The 23,165-nt window shown below is 33.7% G+C and overlaps 4 protein-coding genes and 1 long non-coding RNA gene across 5 annotated transcripts; 1 reads left to right on the top strand and 4 right to left on the bottom strand.

The window, feature by feature from the left end:
- The first annotated feature begins 1,395 nt into the window (after positions 1-1,395).
- On the top strand, positions 1,396-2,744 carry LOC107953716 (B3 domain-containing protein REM5). Its single transcript, XM_016889105.2, has 5 exons — positions 1,396-1,544; positions 1,621-1,909; positions 2,004-2,098; positions 2,182-2,416; positions 2,501-2,744. The coding sequence occupies exons 1-5, from the start codon at positions 1,476-1,478 to the stop codon at positions 2,584-2,586; spliced, it is 774 nt and encodes a 257-aa protein (XP_016744594.2). The 5' UTR covers positions 1,396-1,475; the 3' UTR covers positions 2,587-2,744.
- On the bottom strand, positions 2,737-8,889 carry LOC107953715 (ubiquitin carboxyl-terminal hydrolase 18). Its single transcript, XM_016889104.2, has 11 exons — positions 8,373-8,889; positions 7,625-7,775; positions 7,415-7,503; positions 7,181-7,266; positions 6,940-7,102; positions 6,710-6,833; positions 5,410-5,567; positions 5,169-5,253; positions 4,298-4,510; positions 4,006-4,067; positions 2,737-3,683 (listed from the first exon to the last, which is right to left on the bottom strand). Exons 1-11 carry the CDS (start codon positions 8,468-8,470, stop codon positions 3,185-3,187), a joined length of 1,728 nt encoding a protein of 575 aa, XP_016744593.1. The 5' UTR covers positions 8,471-8,889; the 3' UTR covers positions 2,737-3,184.
- Positions 8,890-12,835: 3,946 nt separating this feature from the next.
- Positions 12,836-15,931, bottom strand: LOC121219269 (uncharacterized). Its single transcript, XR_005915932.1, has 3 exons — positions 15,880-15,931; positions 15,344-15,410; positions 12,836-13,035 (listed from the first exon to the last, which is right to left on the bottom strand). It is a non-coding gene; the product is annotated as an uncharacterized lncRNA (long non-coding RNA).
- Positions 15,932-17,536: 1,605 nt separating this feature from the next.
- On the bottom strand, positions 17,537-18,107 carry LOC121219479 (tryptophan aminotransferase-related protein 3-like). Its single transcript, XM_041097727.1, has 2 exons — positions 17,876-18,107; positions 17,537-17,790 (listed from the first exon to the last, which is right to left on the bottom strand). Exons 1-2 carry the CDS (start codon positions 18,105-18,107, stop codon positions 17,537-17,539), a joined length of 486 nt encoding a protein of 161 aa, XP_040953661.1.
- Positions 17,882-19,375, bottom strand: LOC107955968 (tryptophan aminotransferase-related protein 4-like). Its single transcript, XM_041097121.1, has 3 exons — positions 19,085-19,375; positions 18,696-18,993; positions 17,882-18,615 (listed from the first exon to the last, which is right to left on the bottom strand). Exons 1-3 carry the CDS (start codon positions 19,354-19,356, stop codon positions 18,319-18,321), a joined length of 867 nt encoding a protein of 288 aa, XP_040953055.1. The 5' UTR covers positions 19,357-19,375; the 3' UTR covers positions 17,882-18,318.
- Positions 19,376-23,165: the final 3,790 nt, after the last annotated feature.

Here is a 23,165-nt window from a genome sequence, read left to right as displayed (position 1 = left end):
TTTTGAGGTTCAACGTGATTAGAGGATCACATCATTCTGTTCAATTTCATTAATTCTTTCAACTTACCAAGTACACTAACTTTGCCTTTTTATGCATCCAGGTCATAGCACCTTAATCTAGATCTAAATATTAAAGATTAAGGGGACACAATGACATACAGACAACAAAAGAGATCAACTTCACTTTGCTAAATCACCATCTTAAACCTCCATCTTCAATAACTCTTTTCACCACATACGGTATAAACCACATCATAGTCTATTTAAAATATTTTCTGTAACTTAATTGTTATGACAATTGGCACCATCTATAGAAATCTAGAGAAAAAGCTATGGTTCAATCAACCCAAAACATTCTAAAACTGCAAGAAAATGAGATCAAGTACGAGCAAAATAATCAACATTACTAGAATCAATATTATAATTAGTATGGATACCAGTATGTTTATGATCAGGAGCAATATATCAAGGTTATGCTACTTACAGCTATTAGGGACCGTTCGGTCAATGAGAATACTACTAACAACCTTAATTAGAGCAAGCACGTGGATATCATCAAAACTATCTGAACCAACTCGATCTCATTAAAGGTAACCAATAGTCGGAGACTTAAAGGGGTTGAGAACCCTACCATAGAAAATAATACTCCCACTGCACAACAATACACTGAACTGCAACAGCAAATTAAGACTTTAGAAAAGTATAACTAACAACAAGAAACCATATAACAAAGTACCCAGATCATTCTTAAATTAAGAATCGAACAAGGAGATCCAAAAATGTGGACATAGCATTGGGTCATGATTTAGTCACTATTGAATAGTTCAATGTCTTAAATGAAAACTTTCAAATAATTCAATGACAAGATTATAACTTTTTTAGTTAAATGACCAAAATGAAAACTTCACCCTAATTTAGTGACTAATGATGTAATTTATTGCCAATATTATTTTATTATAAATATGACATTCAATGTAGTTAAGTGCGTAGTAGAGGTGCTCATGGGCCAGGCTGGGCCAGACCCAAATTTTTTTTGGCCCGGCCTGAAATATAGGCTTGAAATTTTATCTATGCTCGGCCCGGGAAAAAATTCATAAGCCCGAGCCCGGCCCGATTCATTTTTTTAATAAACACTAAAAATTTATTTTAAAAATAAAAAAATAAAAAATGTATTTTCAAATATTTTAAAATAAAAAAAATAAAAAAATATTTTAAAATAAAAAAAAATAAAAAAAAGTATTAAAAATATATTTATTATATTCAGGCCGGGCCCGGGCTAAAAAGTGGTGCGGGCCTCGTTTTTTTACTAAAGCCCATATTTCGGGCCTATATTTTTACCCGGACCTGGCGGGCCGTGCGTAGGTCTAAGATGTGCTGTTGAGCATCCCAAGTTTCAACACAGTTCCTGAAATAAATGCAAGCTTCATCAGTTTCCCCAAGGAACTTGAACATCTCAACTCACTTTCAACGCAGCTATGTCCAATGCTTTATTTTCTCCCACTATTCCTCACTTCTTCCAACCCCTCTTACCAGGCTTCCACCTTGTAAGTATCTCTCTCTTCTCTCTGCATTCTGGTGTGTTGCTAAGTAGAGCTAAAGTAATGCATGCATTATTTGCAGTCAATCCCTCTTTCATTTTTCAAGGACTACTTAAAGGGTCAAATTAACTGTGAAAGTGCCATCCTGAGAAGCTATGGAAGAACATGGTCAGTGAAGATTAGAGACCGGAGATTTGAAGATGGGTGGCAAGATTTTGCACGAGACCATGATTTACATGTGGGCGATTTCTTGGTGTTCAGATATGGAGGAAATATGGTTTTTGATGTTGTGGTGTTTGATACTAGTGCCTGTCAAAGACAATATCCACTATTAACTACCCAAACCCAACAACCAGCAAAAGAGATTGGGAGTAAGCTCTTTCATTCTTTTTCCTTATATATGTCCATGTGTATATACATTGATACTGAGAAAGTATTGCTTAATAATATGATTTGATGGTTTAGAACAACATGAGAAACGGACAAGCACTTCGGTCACCCTTGAAAGCCCTCATTTTGTGTCAAATTTGACCCTTGAATCCATGAAAAGCTTCAGACTGGTTAGTATATATATTTGGTACAAAAAATACGCCTGTAAAATCAATTCAATAGGCATCACAGTTATGTTTCATATATCGTACAGAATATTCCAAGAAAATTTGCAAGGTCCAATGATCTGGACAGATCTTGTGAGACGGTTCTTGTTGATGAACAAGGTCGGTCATGGATGGCAAGTATACGGCTCAAAGATTCAGACGGTCAAGTCTATATTGGACGCGGTTGGAGAAACATTTGCATTGGAAATAGCCTCGGTTTAAAGGATTATGTCAAACTTGAGCTCATTGGAAATGGAATTACGCCTATATTTAAAATTTATAGTATGTTAAAGAAATCTTGTTTATCAATATGAGATTTGCTTTTCTCCTAGTATTACTGATCAAACAACTCCTTTTGTTTTTCAGAGGTTGCAAGCGACTCAGATGCCAAAAAGTTGCCTAATTGTTCTGGTTCCAACGCTGTTGTTCAGGAGGATCAACCAGAATTTTAGAATGAATAGCAATTATGTGATAAACAGTGAATCCTAAGCAGACAGGCAAAGTAATATGTTGTTTTGTCTTATATCTTGCACTGTGCCATGAAAGTGAAATTAACATGTTGCGCTGATGTGTTAATAAATAGCTTAAATATGTCGCAGAACTGAAATAATTCAAGCCCTGATCTTAGATTTATTGACAAAGGAATTCCTGTTATAATTCTAACCACATTCTTCGACTGTGTAACCCTAAAATGGTTAAGGGTCAAGTTTAAAAAAATAGTATCTATTTAGTATTTTCAATGATGGGATAATCCAAACAATAAATATATGAACAAAGTAATTACCCCATAAAATGCAGCCAATTACTGCAAGGGAAACTACCTTGCCATCGACAATTCGCATTTCAAAGCGGGTTTGAGCTGGAGATGTCTCATCTTTCACAAACCATCCCCTTCAGTAGATGGACTAGATTTGGAACTGGCCATATCTACGTCTTGTGAATCTTTCATCACGTAACTAATTGATACTAGCGAATCTAGCTGACAGCTATTTATTTCTCTTGGAACAAATGAAGATTGCTTTGCATCAATTGTCTTCGCACTTTCGGCTTTTATATATCTTCGGAGTTGGTTGCATCAAATAGATCTTTGTCAGACCTGCAAATCCTCTTCATATCAGTAGAACATGGCAGAGTACTAATCCTATCCATATTCTCTGGATTTCCTCTCACAGCTATAGAATTAACCTTATCCATATCATCACCATTTATTTGGATAACTTCTGAATCAATCTGTAAACATGAGTTGTTTTCATGGAAGAAAACTTCCTCAGAAAGAGAGGAGTTGGACTTTAACCTAACCACATCACCATCCTGAGGTTGAGCATCAGTATTCATTCCTGTAGATGACTCAACTTTAAGTCCAGGAATTTCTGAATGCAAACTACCATTCAATGACAAGGACGGAGAAAGACTAGAAGTGATGGACTCATTTTCAGGTAGGCACTGAATTTGCTCCTTTGGACAATGTTCAACTAAAGCTTTCATTGATTTCTGTTCATCATTCCCCTGAGTTCCTGAAGTTTTAAGACATGAGGGGCGTACAGAAACCCTGCACAAATAGTATCCCTGTAAGGTCACTGACATAAAGCACTTGCAAAGATGATTACACATACAATAAAAGCAAAATTTTTGACAACCAAAATCCATGTATCCCTCCATGACCAATTTAAAAGGGGCAGTGATGCAGGAGTATCTAAATCTTAAAATCTCAATGGCTGCAATTTTATCTCAACAGGTTAATTCAGATCAAACATTCAAGATTTAGGGGGTTCTAATTAATACATGCTGCAAAGTAAATAAAAACTTTGAACAGAAGAATGGGAGAAAGAAAAATGGCTTTAAGTGCCAGAATTTACCAAGGAAAAAGGTACCTGCTATATAAAAGCATATATGCAACCTGAGAAAGGACCTCTGCCAATTCAACCCTCATAACCTGGAGAAAGTGGCAGATCACATCAAGTTCACAACAGAGAAATCAAGTAAACTTTTTTTTTTTTTTCTGTCTACCACTTTGTAATGATGATTGAAGGCGAATGACACAGTGGTCTTGGCACAAAGAAAACTCCGCAGAGAGATTCTTTTAATAGGTACAACACTCACAATCAGAAAAGGGAAATGGTGGTAAATGCACGTGTGTGCGTGTGAGAGAGAGAGAGGGAGTACCTTACAGTCATCAATTCTATACCAATTTCCATTGAAATCTTGGGTATAGCAGATGTAATGACCAAAAAAGGATGCATTTAACATATCCAAATGGACAACAACTGCATAAAGTTTGTATACATTGGTATCATCTCCATCTCCACTCATGTAAGAGGTAAGATCTAATGTCTCAGGAAAGCTAACTCTTTTGTTGAGTTTCCCAAACTGGCCACTCTGCAAAGATTTTCAATAGAAATTTCAGTCATAAAAAAGGGTAAACTACACCCAAAGTCACTAAACTATTAGTAAGTGTATGTTTTGGTCAACTTTAAAAAGTTACAAAATGATCTCTAAACTATTCAAAAAATTTCATTTAAGTTACTAGGTTGTTAAAGTTGATATTGTATGGCCTTCTTTATTCGCACTGCCTGCACTAATCGAAAGCTCTTATCTCCTTCTCTTCTACGATTAAGGTTTTTTTTTCATGAAATAACTTTAAACATCACGAATCTACGAACTAGAATTCAAACAACTTTTTTCTCCAATCTTTGACATTGACTGTTAGATCGACTTATATCTATGGTATGTTCTTCCACTTGTCAATGGGTACCAATCCATTGTATCGATAGTTGAATCATTACTTGGAGCTAGCTGGACTTTCTAAAAAAAAAACCTTAACAGCCCAGTGACTTAAATAAAAACTTTTGAATAATTTAATGATCATTTTATAACTTTTAACATTGCGTGACCAAAATATAAATTTCCTAATAGTTTAGTGACTTTAGGTATAATTTACCCAAAAAAATCAATGATTCTATTAACCAGCAAACGAAAAGAAGACAGTAAGCATCAACAAAGCAAACAAATAACATATGCAAGACGTAGGTAAGACCTCAAATCTTTTTAAGGCAATTGTAAGAATGTTAGGAGCCCATAGTATAGTAAGCCGCTTCCATGCCTTGACATAGTCATTGCAACTGAAAATAATAAACACCATAAATAAACCAAACAGGTACACATCAATGTACAAAAAAGTATATAAAATGTAGCTTAAATTCCAGTCTCAATAATTTAAAACCATGCAAACTAAATTATACAGATCTTGAGAGCAAGTGAAGGGGAATGAATGATACCCATCACATTTGTACATATTTTCCCCATGAAGCCACTCTCTAACAGTGAATTGGTCAAGGCATTCCTCCAACGATGAAGCATCTCCATTAATTTCAACAGTTAAATCCATCATATTTTCACATTGATTTGAAATCTTATTGCAATTTGTACAAATCACCTGCAAGGTTATAACATGATGATAAAGCAATATAAATCAGGGTACAAACTTAAGCATTGAATAATACCAAGCAAGGTGATTTATATGAAGGATTATGGCAAAATCATCTAAAATATCCTTTAGGGTGTGCTTTGTTGGGTGGAAAAGTGGAAAGATGGGAGGAAGGAATGGAAAAGTGAAAAGAAAATAAATTTTGAGTGTGCTTTGTAGGGAAGGAAAGTGAGAGGAAAGAAAATTGAAGAGATGATCATTTTCCATCCAAATGCATAAAAACCAATATTTCCAAATTGAAATGATGAGAGTGGAGATGTGTATGTTACCTCAAAAATACGCACTTTTCAAATGTTTTATTTCTTTTCCTTTCCTTTTTCAACTCTGCCAAGCAATGGAGGTAAAAATAAAAATTACTTTTTCTTTCAATTTTTCTATCTCTCCTACCAAGCACACCTATGGAAAGAAAAAAATTATATTTCCATCATTCTATTTTTCTGCCCCTTCAATTTTCCATCTTTAGAAGAATGGAAAACATTATTTTTCTTTCCATAGGTGTCCTTGCCAGGAGAGATGAAAAAATGGATTCTATCCATTGCTTGGTAGAGTTAAAAATTGAAAGGAAAGATAATAAAACATTTAAAAAATGCATAATTTTGAACTAACATATGCATCTCTCATTTTCTCTCCTCTCATCTTTCCAATTTGGAAGAATTAGTTTTCATGCATTAGGATGGAAAATGGTCATCCATCCTATTTTCTATCCTCCCACTTTTCTACTCAACCAAGCATACTCCAATTTTATTTTCCTTTCACTTTTCCACTCCCACCTCCCATCCCTCCACTTTTCCTCCCAACCAAAAACACCCTTAATGTTAAGATGTTCAGACTCTGAACAAACGCTGGCCCAGTTAAGGAGCAACACTCTTATTCACATTGAGTTTCCAATTCATATGGCTACTCTATTTTTTCTTCAGGAGGGGGGGAGATGGAGGAAAAAGCCTAAATTAAGGAGCAAATTGAAAAAACACAATGTTGCAGAACATTGTTTGCTGAATCCAAAGTTACAGTATCTCTATCAATGCCAAATAACCAAAGTTCAATAGCAAAAGGGTGAAAAATCAATTATTCTAATCAATAGGTTACATCACCTGCGACTGTAGATGACCACCAAATATGTGCTGAATAAGGGTTGTCTCTTGAGAGCTACGATCAACTGCTTTTTCTCCACCAAATTCATCAAGGCAGACTGATTGCATTGTATCAATAGCAAACCTGAAAAAAAGGCAATGTTAATTACAAATAAATCTAGAAGTCAACAACTTCCTCTTGTTAATTTCAAGATGTTAAAAGAGAATGCAATCAAATATGAGATGCTAACCTCATGAATTCATGAGCATCCTCCTGTCTTCCATAACCAAGATTACCTCCAATATTAGGCAACCTTGAGAGAATATTAGTTGGTGAAAATGGATGAAGACTTTGGCTTGATCTTTCAATGTGAATTTGAAGTTCGCACAGAAAGCACCAATCATTACGTCTGCCTGGAAAGAAGAAATTACAATGAAGATCAGGTGCTGTTCAACAACCTTGAGAGTAGCAGTTTTAGTTTCTAAATTTACACTCTTTCCGATGCCCTTTCTCCAATAAGTAAGCAACAAGAGGCCGAGTAGAAGCAAGGCATTGCAGAACAACATTGGCAAAGCAACTGTAGGCAAAGGACAAACATGGAAAAATAAATAAAGATAAGAATAAGAACCATAAACTTATCCCGTCTAATAAAAAGTTCTAACAAATAACAATAATAATAAACAAAAGCTTGAACAAAAAGAAATATAAGCATGGTAAATATGAACCTATTCCCACAATTTAAGAGTCCACGCGGAGGGAATCCTGGTTTCTCCCAGTTGAAAAGTTCTACAAACTCATTATATGGGAAAAGAACCTGCAAAAAGGAGAAAAAAAAAAGAGGAGAAGAAGAAGAAGAAGAAGAAGAAGAAGAAGAAGAAGAAAGAATGCGTTTTAAATTTACTTCTATTGGTTTTAAAATGGGTCAAAGGATTAACCTCTGTCGGCTTCTTGCTGATTGTAGAGGTTCCGCGGGCAGGAACCAAAGCAACTCCTGAAAATGATTTTGTGTTAGCAGTCTGTGCTGAATTTACTTTGCACTTTGTCTTATGCCCGTCTTTCCAGTGCACCTTCTGGCAAGTTAAGGAACTGAAAAAGAAAGTAAAAGTAATGAGATCAAACCATTCAAATGATGAATACATAAATTAAGAAATTAGTAAATCATCGTTCACTAGCACGCTAATGGAGAATTCTAGTTTTATTATATTGGACAACAAATGCAAATTTTGAAGTCAAGGATCATTGAGATTAAGAGGCTTTTCGATAACTCATGCAAATAGGACTAGAAATATGGCATCTTTCCGTAGAATTGACTGATAGGTAATCAAAGTATCGACATTGAACTTTCAAGGCTTCTAATTTATACACACCATTAGTGTTGAATAAGTCCAGATTCTATAAGCAAAAAAATCCAGGAAACCCCAATATGGTAGCAAAAACAATTCTTTCTATATTCTGACCTATAAATAAGAAAATAACAAATGGTTATTTTATTTTAAGAAAAAGAGAAGTAAATTAAAAAGCATAAAACTTGCAACTTAATAGAAAAAAAAAGCATTCCTAATTTAATTTTCGTTATCTCGAAAAGCAAAAGAAACTTCAGCTATAACAATAATGAAAAACAGCAGTAATCATCGCAAAAAAAAAACCCCAAAATATTGGTGGGGGGGGGGGAGCGTTATGTACCAATAACGAACAGATTTACACCGCGAGCACTTCTTGGAGGCGGGATTGGAACAAACGGCGCAAGTAGAGACGTCGTTGTCGATGGGGATGGAAGGCATTATTTGTTGACGATCGAAATTGGCGTCCACTCCGAAGTATTTCGAGGCCGTATTTTTTATCAGGTGAATAGCCCCAAAGCCAATATAAAAAGCGTGAATAAATTGCAGGATATGCAAATTTATTTAAACACATGCATATGCACGGTTGCTAGTTTTTCTTCATCGAATTTTTTAATACCAACATAAACTCATTACTAAATTGTAATTCTCATGTATTCAATCCAAAAATAAACCTTCTAATTCTTATATTGAATTTACTCTTACTCAACCCCAAAAGGGTTTAAGATGAATTTGAATAAAAAACTTTCCAAAATACAAAATTAGCAAAATCCAACTTTTATAAAAACAACAATATCAGCAACGGGGTTAATTTCTTTAGTGTGAGCTTTTCCTTTTCGTGTTATAATTAGCCAAGGAAGGTATCTTATGAAACAAATATAATAAATCAATGCCAAGACCCAGACGCTGAAACCCTCTTCGCTCTATTTAACTTATGCCTAGTTTCATGCCGTTTTTGAGGTCAAGGCAGTTAGCCCTTCACTTTCATAGGTATAGTTTTGGATCAGGTAAGTTTAAATAGTAAAAATTATTATTTATTTAGTTAATTAAATATTAAAATAATTATTAATATTTCATAATTAATAATTTTAAATAAATAATTTTATTTATTAATTAATTAACAGATTAAAATTATTCGACTTAAAAATTTAAATCTGACCCATGGCTCCAACCATTCATATAATAAATAAACATTGAAGGGGAAGGAAAAACAAAATGACTTTGATTTATATGTTAGATCCGGCTCATGGCTCCAACCAGGAATCCCTTTGTGTGATTTTATACATTTAGGGAATAGAATATATAAATATCGTTGAATCTCTAAAAAAAAGTTTAACTTAGCATTGGTTAAAGAAGAAATCCATATTAAAGAATAGTAACATGTTGGATATAAGTAATAATGTTTGGGATTGACAAATGTCCTATAAGATATGGTAAAATATAATAAATTACTATAGAATTTAAAAGTTAATTAAGAAACAATTAGTAAAACGAGAGTTTTAGGGAGACTAATAAAACCGTAAGTTTTGAGGATCAATGAAATGGGGCATTTTGTTGGGAGTTAAGGGTTTAGTGATACGGTGTATTTCATTCGGCTGGGTAACAAGCTTTGGTAACAACCTAACAATCCATTGTAATTGCATTTTTGATTGGCTCTTAAAACCAATTGAAAGATTTATGCTTCTTGAACTAATAACCCAGTTAAAATTCGGTTTCTTTTTCTCTTCTCTCTTTCCTCTCATTTCCCCTCCTTCCTATACATTTTTTGTTCTGTAACCATTGTTATAGAATTTTTTGTTTTGTAACCATTGTTATAGAATTTAAAAGTTAGTTAAGAATCAATTAGTAGCAAGTTAGTAAAATGAAAAGTTTTAGAGAAATTAATGAAATAAGTATTTTGTTAGGAGTCCTGACTAAGTAACAACCTAACAGTCCGTCGTAATTGCCATTTTTGATTGGCTCTTAAAACCAATTGGAAAAGGTTATGATTCTTCAAGTAGCAAACCAATCAAAATTCAATTTATTTTTCTCTCTTCTCTCTTTCCCCTTGTTTGCCCTTTTTCCTCTTGTACATTTTTTTTCTACCTCTCCTTATATAGGCAAGCCCACTTTGATCCAACGATTGCAAATGATCTCAATGGATGATCTAGATCAAATTCTATAACATTCCCGCCTCACCCTATTAAATGCTATATGATGGTGGATTATTTTAGAGCTCCCAAAACATTCTATTTGGTTCTACTAGGATTCAGCCTCTGTCAGACTTCTAGAGTATGAAGCACTCGAACAACCTCATGGCTTAGTTGTCTTTTGTTTGCTCGGTTTCGGACCTAATGAGGCCTTGCTCACCCGCGTATTGTAACACAAGAAAGGTGTAAACAGCAAGTCTAGTTTCCCAAGCTTGCTTGTTGGATTGAGCCAAGTGAGTAGCACTGAAAGGGTTTGAAAAATGCTTAAAATGACATACTAAAGGGTCCAATAAATAGGACCAAGCCAACAAGATCCAAAAAATATCCAAAAGGCTCAAATTAACCCTTCAATTGCTATAAGCTCTACAAGCCTAGAGGCATTGGGGTTGGACTTAGTACAAGGATAAAAAACCCTAATAGTATCAACAAGGAAAGGCTAAGGGAGCTTCACAATAACTCCAACATACGAGTTTAACCCTAAATCTTGGTGGCACATGGTGAATGTCCACAAAATGGTGCTGGTGGTTGGAGAGGACTCACTAGCAAACTAAAAGCCAATGGTCATTGATAAGAGAGACAAATGAGAGCACTGGTAGTTCAATTAAAGGAAAATGATGAGAAAGTCAATGGTATGGATGAGCTCTTAGCCATTTGGGGTTATAGAGTTTGGTCTCCAGACATGGTTGATTTGACTCAAAAGTTGGAAATGTTGATTATGGAAACTGCTAAAGAAGGCAGGATTAAAAATGGTTTAAGGAATTTGGAGTTTCTAACTTGGTTAAGGATTTAGAGGGATTTTTTTAGTTTAAAGATTGACAATAACCATAAGTATTTAACAAATTCACCTCGACTTTAATTTTTCATTCACATTAGTGTTTGAAATGCCAAATTGCCAACTTAGCAGCAAAAATCAATAGAAGGTACCATCTTTCTATTTTTATAATGTAAGGGATCATTTCGCAAGTTTTTCAAATAAATGGACTAAAATGCAATATGAGTAAGATACTTTTTATCTCGATAGCCTTCCTTTGGATAAACAAATACTTGTGGAAAGATTTTTTTGATTTTTTTTTAGATTTTATACTACTCTCACAGACCCCAAAACATTTTTGTTTTGTGTACTTAGTATAGTACCCTAAAACCTCTTCCAACGATTGAAATTTCATTCCTATAAATGGTTGAAGAGACACTTGATTCATATCTTTCTTTATCTTGTCTTCATCATGATTTCTATCATTCAAATCTTGAGAAACATAGTCTTGATTATTTCCATTAAAATCCGATTCATTACTTGGAAATGTAATCATCATAAACTTGTAATAACTTTTTTTTATCAATTAGTAAAATAAAACCTAAATTACACATCAAAATTTCATACTAAAGAAAACAAGCACATGATTTCATCGATCTTATACCTAGTTTTACCTGCGGGATAATTGTGTTCTTGCTCAAAGTAGCAGGGCAAAATTTGGGAGTTGCGACCATGGCTATATATGAAAGTAATAACATCAAATCATTGTGCAAGACTAATTTTTTAAATTGTATATGGTTTGAGGCAAGACAACTGATTGCAAATAATTTTCTTATATTTCATTTAGTTTTAAATAATTTTATATTTCAATCAAATAAAATAACATATCTAATATTTTTTCCATAATCTTACATTCCCCTAATTTTATTACCAAAATAATTTTACATTCCTTAAACCATATGCTCGTATAATTATCATTAATGCTTGGTAGATATTTTTTGATAGATTCTTTTTTGTGACTAAAGTATTTTTAATATCCTTTTTAGAATAAGATAATTTTCAGGTGGGGTTGAGGCTCTCTCTCCAACAATATCATTTTTAAAAGGGTAAATTATCAAAATAGTCACTTTTATTTGTCTTAGGTTACATTTTAGGCACTTATATTTGAAATGTTACGTTTTAGTCACTTACGTTATCGTGTTGTAATATTTTAGTCACTGAGCGTTAATTGTTGTTAACGGTGTAATGGTAAGACACATTAGATCATCATTTCAAATGAAATTTTTTTAGATTAAATTATACAATTAGTCTATATTTTTTTCGTTTTGAGTAATTTAATTTTTTCTTTTATATTTTAAAAAAATATTTTTTTCCCATTTTCTTCTCCTTCTCCCTCTATTTTCTTCTATTCTCCATTTTTTTAACGTAATTTTTCTATACTTTCCATTTGTTAAAACTAGCCCTTATACTTTTTTTTGAACAATTTATTTTTTTATTTTCCTTTTCTTCTTTCCTTTTATTTTTCTCTCTTCTCATATTCTTCATTGCAGAAACATAATTTTTGCCCACCAAATAAACTAAGTCTGTAACACCCCTTACCCGTATCTAATGTCGGAACAGGGTATGAGGCGTTACCGGACTTAAAATTTCTTGAACATATAAAATCGGGTCATAAAATTTCGTCAACATGTATCATACTATAATTGGACATCCGATTATCCAATTTTACATACACATTCTCATACACATCGTCATTCATGAAGTCATTTATTAACCACCTCCACAACATTCAATTATGCAATTACCACATACATGAATAATCACATCATAGGCGTATAACAACCATCAATATTGGCCATCTCCAAATAGCCTTAATCAAAAAGAACATTTATTAAATAAGGGCCAACATTTTAGGCCATAAGAAATATGTCATATATGACAAAACGACCAAGCCTACTATACATGCTATAACCCAAAAATTAATGTATCTAGATATACCAACTGTTCCAATTGATAGTGTGAGCGAATCTCCGACGTCCACCGATCCCCGAGCTAACTTGGCGATACTATAAGGCAAAGGAAAAGAGAGGGGAAATAAGCATAAATGCTTAGTAAGTTCATATGAAAATAATAAGAAATTAATAAACTTGTGTGGACAAATCCTCAAAATAATTTCTTAAGATAATATAATCATTATATCACATGCTTACACCTTATTACTAATGTTCACATTAATTTGTCTACTTGAGTCACTGTCACTAAATTATTTATTTCTTGAACTACAGAGCTCCGAATGAAGAACCGTTAATTTTCTCTGAAACTAGACTCACATAATTTCTTACCATAAAAATTTCAAATTTTTTGGTCTAGCCAATTAATACAGTTTATTCATTAAAGATTCCCCTATTTCACTGCTCGATAGCTCTGACCCCCCATTCACTAAAAATTAATTATCTCTTTGCACAGAATTCAAAGCATGTAAATTACAAACCATAATTTTTTTTGTACAGTTTTTAGTAATTTTCCAAATTCGGAATAGGGGATTTCAAATTTATTCTGTCCCTGTCTCACTAGAATTCAAATATCTCAAAAAATATAACTCTTTTGCTTACTTTGTTTCCTTTATATGAAAATAGACTCATTCAGCTTTAATTTCATATCTCATACAACCTCTAATTCAATTCCCACCATTTTTGGTGATTTTTCAAAATCACACAATTGTTTCTGCCCTAAACTATTTTGTTGTTAAATTTACTCATTCTTCATTTCAATGCTTCATTTCATCGTGCCAAAGGGTTGATTAAAGATCGAACACATTGTTCGTAACATATATTTTCACTTAATTAGTTTTCTGATAAACACTTCGAAATAATCTCAGTTACACGGTGGATCAACACATAGCACCACCCTTATAGTCAATAGTACTCGGTGAAATCAGCACATAGCAACCACCTTTATACTCAATGGTACCAGGTGAATTCAGCACATAGCAATCACTTATATAACCATTGGTATCCGGTGAAATCAGCACATAGCAATCACCCTTATACTCAATGGTACCGGGTGAATTCAGCACATAACAATCACTTATATAACCATTGGTATCCGGTGAAATCAGCACATAGCAATCACCTTTATTTTCATTAATATCCGGTGCAATCAGCACATAGCATCCACCTATATTTCCAACGATATCCGATCCATTCCGAAGGTTCAACCACAAATTCTCACTTTTTTTTAACATTTTTCCAACTCTTCCATATTCAACCGTAATTCGTAATTCACCTAAATTAATTATTCCATATTCAATCATATCTCATAAAAATGTTAAAACGTAAGTAAAAGCAAGGAATTAATCACATACAAACTTACTCGTTTACATCCTTATCAATAATGCATCATAATCTGAGCACATTATTTATGAGTCTCATATATATACCTGTACCTAGTAGAGGTGTTCATGGGCCGGGCCGGCCCCAGAAAAAATTTTGGCCCAGGTCCTAGGCCCGGGCCCGGGCCCGGCCCAGCCCAAAATATGGGCCTAGAATTTTGCCCAGGCCCGGCCCGAGAAAAATTCATAAGCCCGGGCCCGGCCCGGCCCGTTTTTTAATAAATACTAAAAATTTATTTTAAAAATTAAAATAAAAATTAAAAAAAATATTTTAAAAATATTTTAAAATTAAAAAAATTAAAAAAAGTATTTTAAAAAAAATTTAAATTAAAAAAATTAAAAAAAAGTATTTTAAAAATAAAAAAATAAAAAAATTTATTATTCGGGCCGGGCCGGGCCCGGGCCAAAAAAGTGGTGCCCGAGGCCCGGCCAGTTTTTTAATTGGGCCTCGTTTTTTTGCCCAAGCCCATATTTCGGGCCTATATTTTTACCCAAACCCTCCCATATTTCGGGCGGGCCGTTGGGCCGGGCCAGGCCGCCCGGCCCATGAACACCTCTAGTGCCTAGTCATAATACTCACATATCCTACTCTTACTTATCTTGAGCATACTTCTTGAATTTCCCGTTGAACTACTTGTAATATTAGGGATGTTCGGGATATCTTGTACACTTGGTAGGACGGCAATGGCATATGCCAGATATGGTCTTACATGAGATCACATATCGGTGCCGATGCCATGTCCCAAACATGGTCTTACACTGGCACACTCACTGTCATGGTCCAACCATGGTCTTTTCCGTCAATTCATCACAAGTTGTAGTACAAATGTACTTGACCCTGCATTTCTCACAATTGATCCTTCAATCTAATCTCGTACTTGCATAAAGTCATGATTAAATAACAAATATATATATATAAAATAATACATCATCTCAATTCAAATTTAATAATCGATCACTATAGACTAACCATATGAACTTACTTCAACGCGAATCGATCATTTTGATTGATATTTCCCCGTACTTGGTCCAAATCTCGATTTCTTTGATCTAAAATGTCACATTTCACTTAATTATCACTCACATTACTCATTTTAATACAAAAATCATACTACGGAAAATTTATAATTTTGCCCCTAAACTTTCTCATAATTACAATTTTACCCCTAGGCTCGTAATATGATTTTTATTCAATTTCCATAACATTCAAGGTCAGCCGAACCTTATTCTCTTCTAAAGCAACCTCAAATTCTTATTATTTCACACTTTTAGGAGCATTTACAACTTTTACTAATCAACCCGTTTTAACCATTTTCAACGAAAATCACTTAGCAAAAATCGTTCTCCTAATCTCGTGCACCCTTATTCTACCATTAAACATAAAAATGCACAAATATCTAGCATGGGTCAATTTTTAAACTTCATTTTTCATGCAATTAAATGGTAAAAATAGAAAGGTTAAGCTTCTAGGATCTCAAAAATACGAAAAACATTAAAAACGGGGCTCAAATGCACTTACAATTGAACTTTGAAAAAGCTTGAAACCCTAGCCATGCTTTTCGAAAATTTCGGCAGCATGGAGAAGAGAATGAGCAGATTTTTGGGTTTCAATTTTGTCTTTTATGCCTTAAAACACTCAAATGACAAAAATGCTCTTTTTACTAAACCTTCAATTTTTACCCTTTCATGACTAGTTTTGTCCATAACAAAATATGATGGTCTATTTTCCATTTAAAGGCCTCTAATTTAAACCCCCATTTAAAACAAGTACTTATGTTCTAGAACTCATATTTTGCAATTAATACAATTTAATCCCAATAATAAAATTGGGCACTTTATCGATAAAAAAAATTACTTAACAAAATTTGCACACCATCACCCAAATATATCATAGACTCTAAAACAATCATAAATTAAATATTTCTACTTCGGGTTTGTGGTCTCGAAATCACTGTTCCGACTAGGCCCTATCTTAGGCTGTTACAAAGTCATTGTTTCTTTCACATGATTCCAAAATTGAATTTCACTCATAAACGAATACCAATCATTTTTAATCAAATCTCGATTTGAACACATAACCTAATTTTGAAACTAAAATTGGATCTAACTAATCAATATAAAAAATCATATCCTTAATCAAATCTAAATATAAATTGAATTCTTTATATTCAAAATAAAAATTTTCCATTTCTAGACTTTTATAGAATCATGTAGATTATTCCTTTCATTTTCTTTTATTTTTTGACTAATAAAATTGAGCAAATGATAAAATTGATCTAAACCTTCTTGGATATTCCCAAGCAAGTTTGATTAGAAGTCGAGCATGGATGAACCGAAGAGATAAAGGGAGCATGGAACCAAACTGGTTTGGGTGAAATTGAGGGTAAGTTTAGTAGGGTAGTCGTTTTAGTCATTGAGAGTGTAGAGCTCATTTGAAGAATTCGTGAAATAACGTAGTTTCGAGAGGGCGAGAATGTTGTAGGTAAGATAGATAAGGTGGTTGTAGGAGTTGGTTAGGAAGTTAAGGGAATGAGCTCGAGAAACTTTGTTGAAGGTGGATTGCCATAAGTCACAACTGGCGAGGTTTTTGAGTAAGGCGAGCTTGTGGGTTAAGTTATTGAGAGATCCAAATTGGTTCGTTAAAGCGATGATGGACGATGAGGGTTTGTAATTGTGGGGGTGAGAATATGCGAAGCAAGTTTTTTTTTATTGTTTCAGCTTTTGCCTTTTCTTTTTTCATAAACATAAAAAAGTTTTAACAAATGGAAAACATAGAAAAACTACGTTAAAAGATATGAATAAGGGATAAAAACGAAGGGAGAAGCAGAAGAGAATGAAAAATAAAGAAAAAAAATAAAGTTAAAAGAACATAAAAAAATTAAATTGTTCAGAATGAAAATATATGGGGACCATTTTGTATAATTTAACCTAAAATTTTTGTTTGAAATGATTATTTAACGTGTCACATCAGCTTACCGTTACACCGTTAACAAAAATTAACGGCTCAGTGGCTAAAATATTATGACACGTTAACGTAAGTGACTAAAACTTAACATTTCAAACATAAATGACTAAAATGTAACCTAAAGTAAACAAAAGTGACTATTTTTATAGCTTACCCCTTTTAAAATTAGAATTTAAGTTTTACCCCTTGATTTTATCATTACCCCGTACACTTATTTGGTTCCAATAAATTCATCTCTGTGTGTCATAATTTTGTTGATTCCATCATTATTATTTTCTTGGGAAACCAATGTTCCCATCCTTTTTAGCAGCAAATCAAAGTCATCATCGCTTTTCACCAAGCTAAGCCGTGCAAATCTGCTTTCAGCACCGAACAAGCTACCATGACGTCCAGTTATATTGACCGAGTGGAGCACCGCGTTGCAATCTTTATCTTCTTCTCTTACACACTTAAGCCATGCATAAGCTGCCATCAAAACCAGCTACTCTTTAAGTTCACTAGTTCAGGAATTTGTATATGACTGTGTGATGGGAAGAGAGTTAATAATTACCTGGAGTAGCTCCTCTGACTTTTTCGGAGAAAGAGCAGAATTGAGTCTCAAGTTCCTGGATTGAAAACCGCTTAGACAATGACATAGTTTTGCTCAACTTTCTCCAGCGGTTCCTCATTGTTTGGTATCCGAAGTTAAACATTTCCTTTCCTTCATTTTCAACGGCAACTTTTAGCAGCTTCAGAACTCGTAGCTGAGTCTCTCGAGCAACCCCATAGGTACTTAGATTCATATATGTTAGCATCCTTTGATGTACAGCCTCATCTTTTATTATCGCCCATCTAAGAAAAACGAAAAAGCATGTTAAATTATTGCATATCCTCCAAAGAAAAAGCATCTTTTAAGTCCTTCAATATTCTTTGTTTTATATAAGTTACGATGTGTTATTTATTATTGACTAATAGTGTACAAGATCTATGAATATCCTCAATATGTATATATGCTTACCCAAATCTGCTTCCGCCATGTCCAGTAAGCTTTGAGAGAGTGAATATCATTAAATTTTCATCTGCTAGAGCTGGGATTGGTGTATAATGTGGCCAATAGTAAGCAAAATCATGGATTGTCTTTGCCGATGGGCCTTGAAGTACTGCCTTCTTTAATTGGCCATCTGGATTGTTCGGTGAAGTCACAAGTTCGATGAAATTCCCTTTACAGCCACTATTATTGTTGCACAATGAAGTATCTCCTTCGAACTTGTAATCCTCAGAATTGAAAAACTCAGTTTGTTCCTTGTAAATCTGTAGCATGAACATTGTTTGTCAATTTAAAAGCTAAAACGTAGATTACAATCCAGACTAGAGTAGGGTTTGAAGCTAACTGGATAGTATGGTGTTGAGGCAACGACTCTTGAAGGGGAAGATGGATGATTAGTAGTGGAGAGGGCATGCACTGCTGCATGAAGAAGTTGGGTAGCACCAACACCAAATATGATGAATCTTCCATCAGTCACCGCATTTCCGATGACTGCATGAAGTTTCCGAATTTGAGCGTCGAGTTCCTTTGAGATGAGGGAATCATCATTGAATTCATAGCTCATCCGATGCCATCCTGGAACTACAATGGTGCTACTTGCTGCATGCTTCAACCAAAAGGGCTCCAAGAACATAGGATCTCCGCTGTAACAAATGAGATATTCACATTATTGATACGACCCAAGATTCTTAAAATAATACCGGTCACTTTAGTTATATCTCCGTCGTCAATTACCTATCGGCGTCAGCGATACATTCAGGTAAAAACACAGAGCAGTGAGGGCCTCCATAACATGCGTTGCACTCACAAACAGGTTTTCCATCAAGGATTGATCCATCCAAGAAAGCTCTTCCATGTCCTGAACATGAGATGGATGCCACAAATTCAGCTTCTGCAGTGGCACTCTTGGTCCAACTTTGCTCCCATCGGCCATGGAAGTACCAGCTATGAAATAGTAGCAGATTAAGTACGATGGAACAAGTTAGAAGAATCGTATTCCTAGACATGTTTTACCTCTGTGTGTGCGATGGGCGTAAAATATTAGCTGTTTATATAGGAGCATTCATGCTGCTGATGACTAAGATCCGGTTTAAGATGAAAACCTAATTAACCATTGGTTTAGTATTAATATAATCTACGTTAACCTTTGGCGATCACTTGCGGTTAATTGTTCAAATAAGGCCAAAAACAAAACAATAATCAAAGACTTCATGAGTCAAACTGACTTTGTCGTATAACAGAATCGCTTATTTTCGGTTGTTGATAAACAAGGCGGCTAAACAAATACCAAATTGCTTTTAAACGTGATGGTAATCATTTATTATTGTCGAAGGTAAGTTACTTCAAACTTCTTTTTTTAAATTTTATAAAGTTTGTGAATTGTGATTGTACATACATTAAAATTAAAATTTACAAAATCATTTCATAACATTAATAAATTTAAGTAGGTTTTTGGTTTTCATTTTTAAAGACTCATGCATGCGGTGGAAATAGGCACACAACACATGGCCACGTACATGCTCCATAGGATGGATTGATACATGAAATATATTATAAAGGTGATTACGTGGTGGTTAATGGTTAAATATCTCGGAAAGGTTGTATTAATCAAAGTGGGTTGCAGAGTTTAGGTTATTCGTTTAATAACAAATTGGAATTTAGTCCCAAAGAATCATCTACTTTCCTTTTTTTTTTATTAAAAACATACAATTTCTTCCTCACTACACCAAAATAGGCTTTTAGCGGCGCTTTTTAGCGCCACTAAAAGTATTTGCGGCGCTTTCACAAGCGCCGCAAAAAATGCCGCTATTGAACACGTCGCTAACTTTTGCGGCGCTTCTCCCACAAACGCCGCTAAAGACCATGTTCTTTAGCGGCGCTTTTCCCATAATCGCCGCTAAAGACCATGTTCTTTAGCGGCGCTTTCCCACAAATGCCGCTAAAGACTATGATCTTTAGCGACGCTTTTTATCTCAAACGCCGCTATAGAACAAACCTTTAGCGACGCTTCTCGCAAAAACGCCGCTAAAAACATATCATGCAAAAAAATTATTTTAATTAAATAATATTTATTTTTATGATAAATATTATATTATGTTTTATTTTTTTAATTTGAACTTTAAATATACTTTTAAGGATAAATAAAAAATTTATTTAAATTAAATTTTCTATGAAAATGATAAAAGAAGGCAAATAAAGAAAGTTTAAATAATAATAAAAATTAATAAAAGTGAGAAAATATAAATAATTAATAAAAATTAAAAATTGTAAACGTCGAAATTTTAGTAAAATCAACACCAATGCAATTTAAGCCATTGTTGAGTCTAATACAAGTGAAGAAACTAAGATCCTAAGAAGAGAATCCTATTTTACTAACAGCAGTAAAATATCCATACTTTGTCCAGTATTTATATCGAAAAATCAGATCGGAAGAAGCAATCTCTTTGCACACCACTTCAATTCCTAGTAAGGCCTTCGAAAGTAGTTGATGAAAGCCGGCATACACATCCGATCAATCAGCTTTTAGTTTCAGAATTTCCTTGGCGGTCCTTAAATGAAAATAGGGAACATTCACAGATTCCTCACCAGTCCACCACCTATCGAAATCAACCACAAGTCGTGCGGTCCCTAAATTTTCTGGCAGTATGGGAAAGAAGGGAAGTTGGTTTTCTGCAATTAAAAAAATTTTCTTTGCTGCTCATAGCAATTTGGTGTGACTTTGTTTTATCGCTAAATTTGCTGCTCATAGCAATTCGATTCATACTTTAAACTTTACTATGTATATTTGTAAAGTTGATAATCACATTCATTCATACTTTGCTGCTCATAGCAAGCACCTGCTACAAGACACTTTAATGAGGAATAAATCAAGGAAAATATAACAAAGGTATCCACTTACGATTCTTCTAAATCAATAACTTTAATAGCAACTTACTTGTTCAGTTCCTTGTCAAACCTGAAAATCAGGAAAGGCATCAGCTATCCATCTCATTTTCATTAATCATGATTCACGATTTAAAAAGCCAGAGCATATGCAACATGATTACAGGTAAGAAATGGGCATATAGATGTGTTGCGGTACAATTAGAAGTAATATTGCTGAGTACAAGTAGATTTTACACCAAAGGAAGGTAAACCATTGCAATCACAATTCACAAGTAAAACATTGAACATTCCAATTGGCCAAGTAGATTTTACACCAAAGGAAGGTAAACCATTGCAATCACAATTCACAAGTAAAACATAGACAACAATAAAAAAATTCCAATTTTTGCTATTAAAATTCCAGACAATTTCTTTACATGATAAACAAGAATGCTAAATCAAAACATAGCATCTATGATAAGTTAAAATGTTAAAAGAATTATTAACACTAGAACAAATAGATATTCAGATGAATCACGTGTTACGAGACCCGATTCCTCACAAAGTTAACATAAGTTTTATCACTTAAAAACGTAGTTAAAAAACCACCAAGAGAAGCACACACTTGTTGCAGTTCAGCATGTTTCATTAGAAGCATTAAATCCCCATACGAATGAGATGTTTGTACAACATTGAGAGCACTTGCCATAGCTTGACCAGTCTGCCGACAAACATACAACTTAATCAATAATCTAGAAAACCCGACACTACATATTTTAAATCATCTAATAAAATTATTAATTTTTCAGTATTATTAAAGTAGAAACCATTTTAAATGCAGAAGTAAATGGTTTCAACTATAATTCAGACAGAAATTCAAATTTTCAGAGAACACATGAGAAAACAAAAGGACAAAAGAAAAAATAAAAGAGTCAAAATTCCCAAGAACGAAACTTAAAATCTTCTCTTGACTACCCTTAAATTCCATTCTTTTATTATTAAAGTTGAATACCCAGTATGAAAAAAAAAGAAAATAAAAGAAAATGACAAGCAATAATTTGAGGAATATTTATTTTTCATCAGTAAAATTGAACACCCAAAAAAACCAGATTTGTTAATAAACCAAACACACATAAAGAAACAGAACACAGCACAGTTCTGGAAATCTAAGAAGTAAGGGAGAATCAACTTTCCTTTAAAAAGAAAACCAACCTTTCCAGCTTAAAACAATACTATTTGTTTTGTCCGTCGGAGGTAATTGATGACATTCTGCAAACCAGAATCACCATGTGAATCTGGAAGAGAACTTTCAGCAAGTGCAGAACCACGGTCTTTCTCAGCAAACTGAATATGTATAGCTTCAATCCGGCTGTGTAATATCTTGTTCTGAAGAACATATGACAAAAGATCATATTAATAATCATAGAAAACTGCATTTTTCTACTCTTGCATTAAAATAAAACTACAAAATATATTCTGGTTTGCAAACAAATCAAGACTGCAAAAATAAAATAAAATAAAACATACCCACTATCACCTAGAACAATTACAGAAAATGTAGAAATATAACTTAGATAAAAACCAACCATACTCTCGAGCAGGATAATTTGCAGAAGAGATTTCAGCAGTTCGTTTTAGATTGTCTGAATGGCATATAGCTATAGGCTTGCATTTAATTTGTTTTTTTTTCTAGTTTTCCACGAAAAAAATGATGGGTTATTTCCAAATTTTTTTCTTTCACTGAAAATAATCTCAAAAAAATATATACTGAAAGCAATAGAAATAAAAAAGAACACCTATTGAACAGGAGGAAGTGCGGCTCTTTTTAGTTTTTCTCTTGACATTTTCCCTTGATATCCTCTTTCACTTCTTGTTCTTCAATGGAAAGAAAGTACTGATTTTTCTTCTTCTTATTCAGAAGGATCTGATTTCTTTTTCCTTCTACTGATTT

This window comes from Gossypium hirsutum, chromosome D07, assembly GCF_007990345.1.
Source record: "Gossypium hirsutum isolate 1008001.06 chromosome D07, Gossypium_hirsutum_v2.1, whole genome shotgun sequence".
Classification (NCBI taxonomy): Eukaryota; Viridiplantae; Streptophyta; class Magnoliopsida; order Malvales; family Malvaceae; genus Gossypium; species Gossypium hirsutum.
This window is presented reverse-complemented; position numbering and strand designations above follow the sequence as displayed.

Excerpts from the sequence above, each read along its gene's own strand:
- LOC107953716 (XM_016889105.2), top strand. The coding sequence starts at position 1,476 with ATGTCCAATGCTTTATTTTCTCCCACTATTCCTCACTTCTTCCAACCC. Across the intron at positions 1,545-1,620 it reads TCTTACCAGGCTTCCACCTT|TCAATCCCTCTTTCATTTTT; the intron begins GTAAGTATCTCT and ends CATTATTTGCAG. Across the intron at positions 1,910-2,003 it reads ACCAGCAAAAGAGATTGGGA|AACAACATGAGAAACGGACA; the intron begins GTAAGCTCTTTC and ends TTGATGGTTTAG.
- LOC107953715 (XM_016889104.2), bottom strand. The coding sequence starts at position 8,470 with ATGCCTTCCATCCCCATCGACAACGACGTCTCTACTTGCGCCGTTTGT. Across the intron at positions 5,568-6,709 it reads GTGGTCATCTACAGTCGCAG|GTGATTTGTACAAATTGCAA; the intron begins GTGATGTAACCT and ends ATAACCTTGCAG. Across the intron at positions 5,254-5,409 it reads AATATGTACAAATGTGATGG|TTGCAATGACTATGTCAAGG; the intron begins GTATCATTCATT and ends TATTATTTTCAG.
- LOC121219479 (XM_041097727.1), bottom strand. The coding sequence starts at position 18,107 with ATGAATCTAAGTACCTATGGGGTTGCTCGAGAGACTCAGCTACGAGTT. Across the intron at positions 17,791-17,875 it reads AGTCAGAGGAGCTACTCCAG|CTTATGCATGGCTTAAGTGT; the intron begins GTAATTATTAAC and ends TTTTGATGGCAG.
- LOC107955968 (XM_041097121.1), bottom strand. The coding sequence starts at position 19,356 with ATGTCTAGGAATACGATTCTTCTAACTTGTTCCATCGTACTTAATCTG. Across the intron at positions 18,994-19,084 it reads TGTATCGCTGACGCCGATAG|CGGAGATCCTATGTTCTTGG; the intron begins GTAATTGACGAC and ends CATTTGTTACAG. Across the intron at positions 18,616-18,695 it reads CCTCAACACCATACTATCCA|ATTTACAAGGAACAAACTGA; the intron begins GTTAGCTTCAAA and ends TTCATGCTACAG.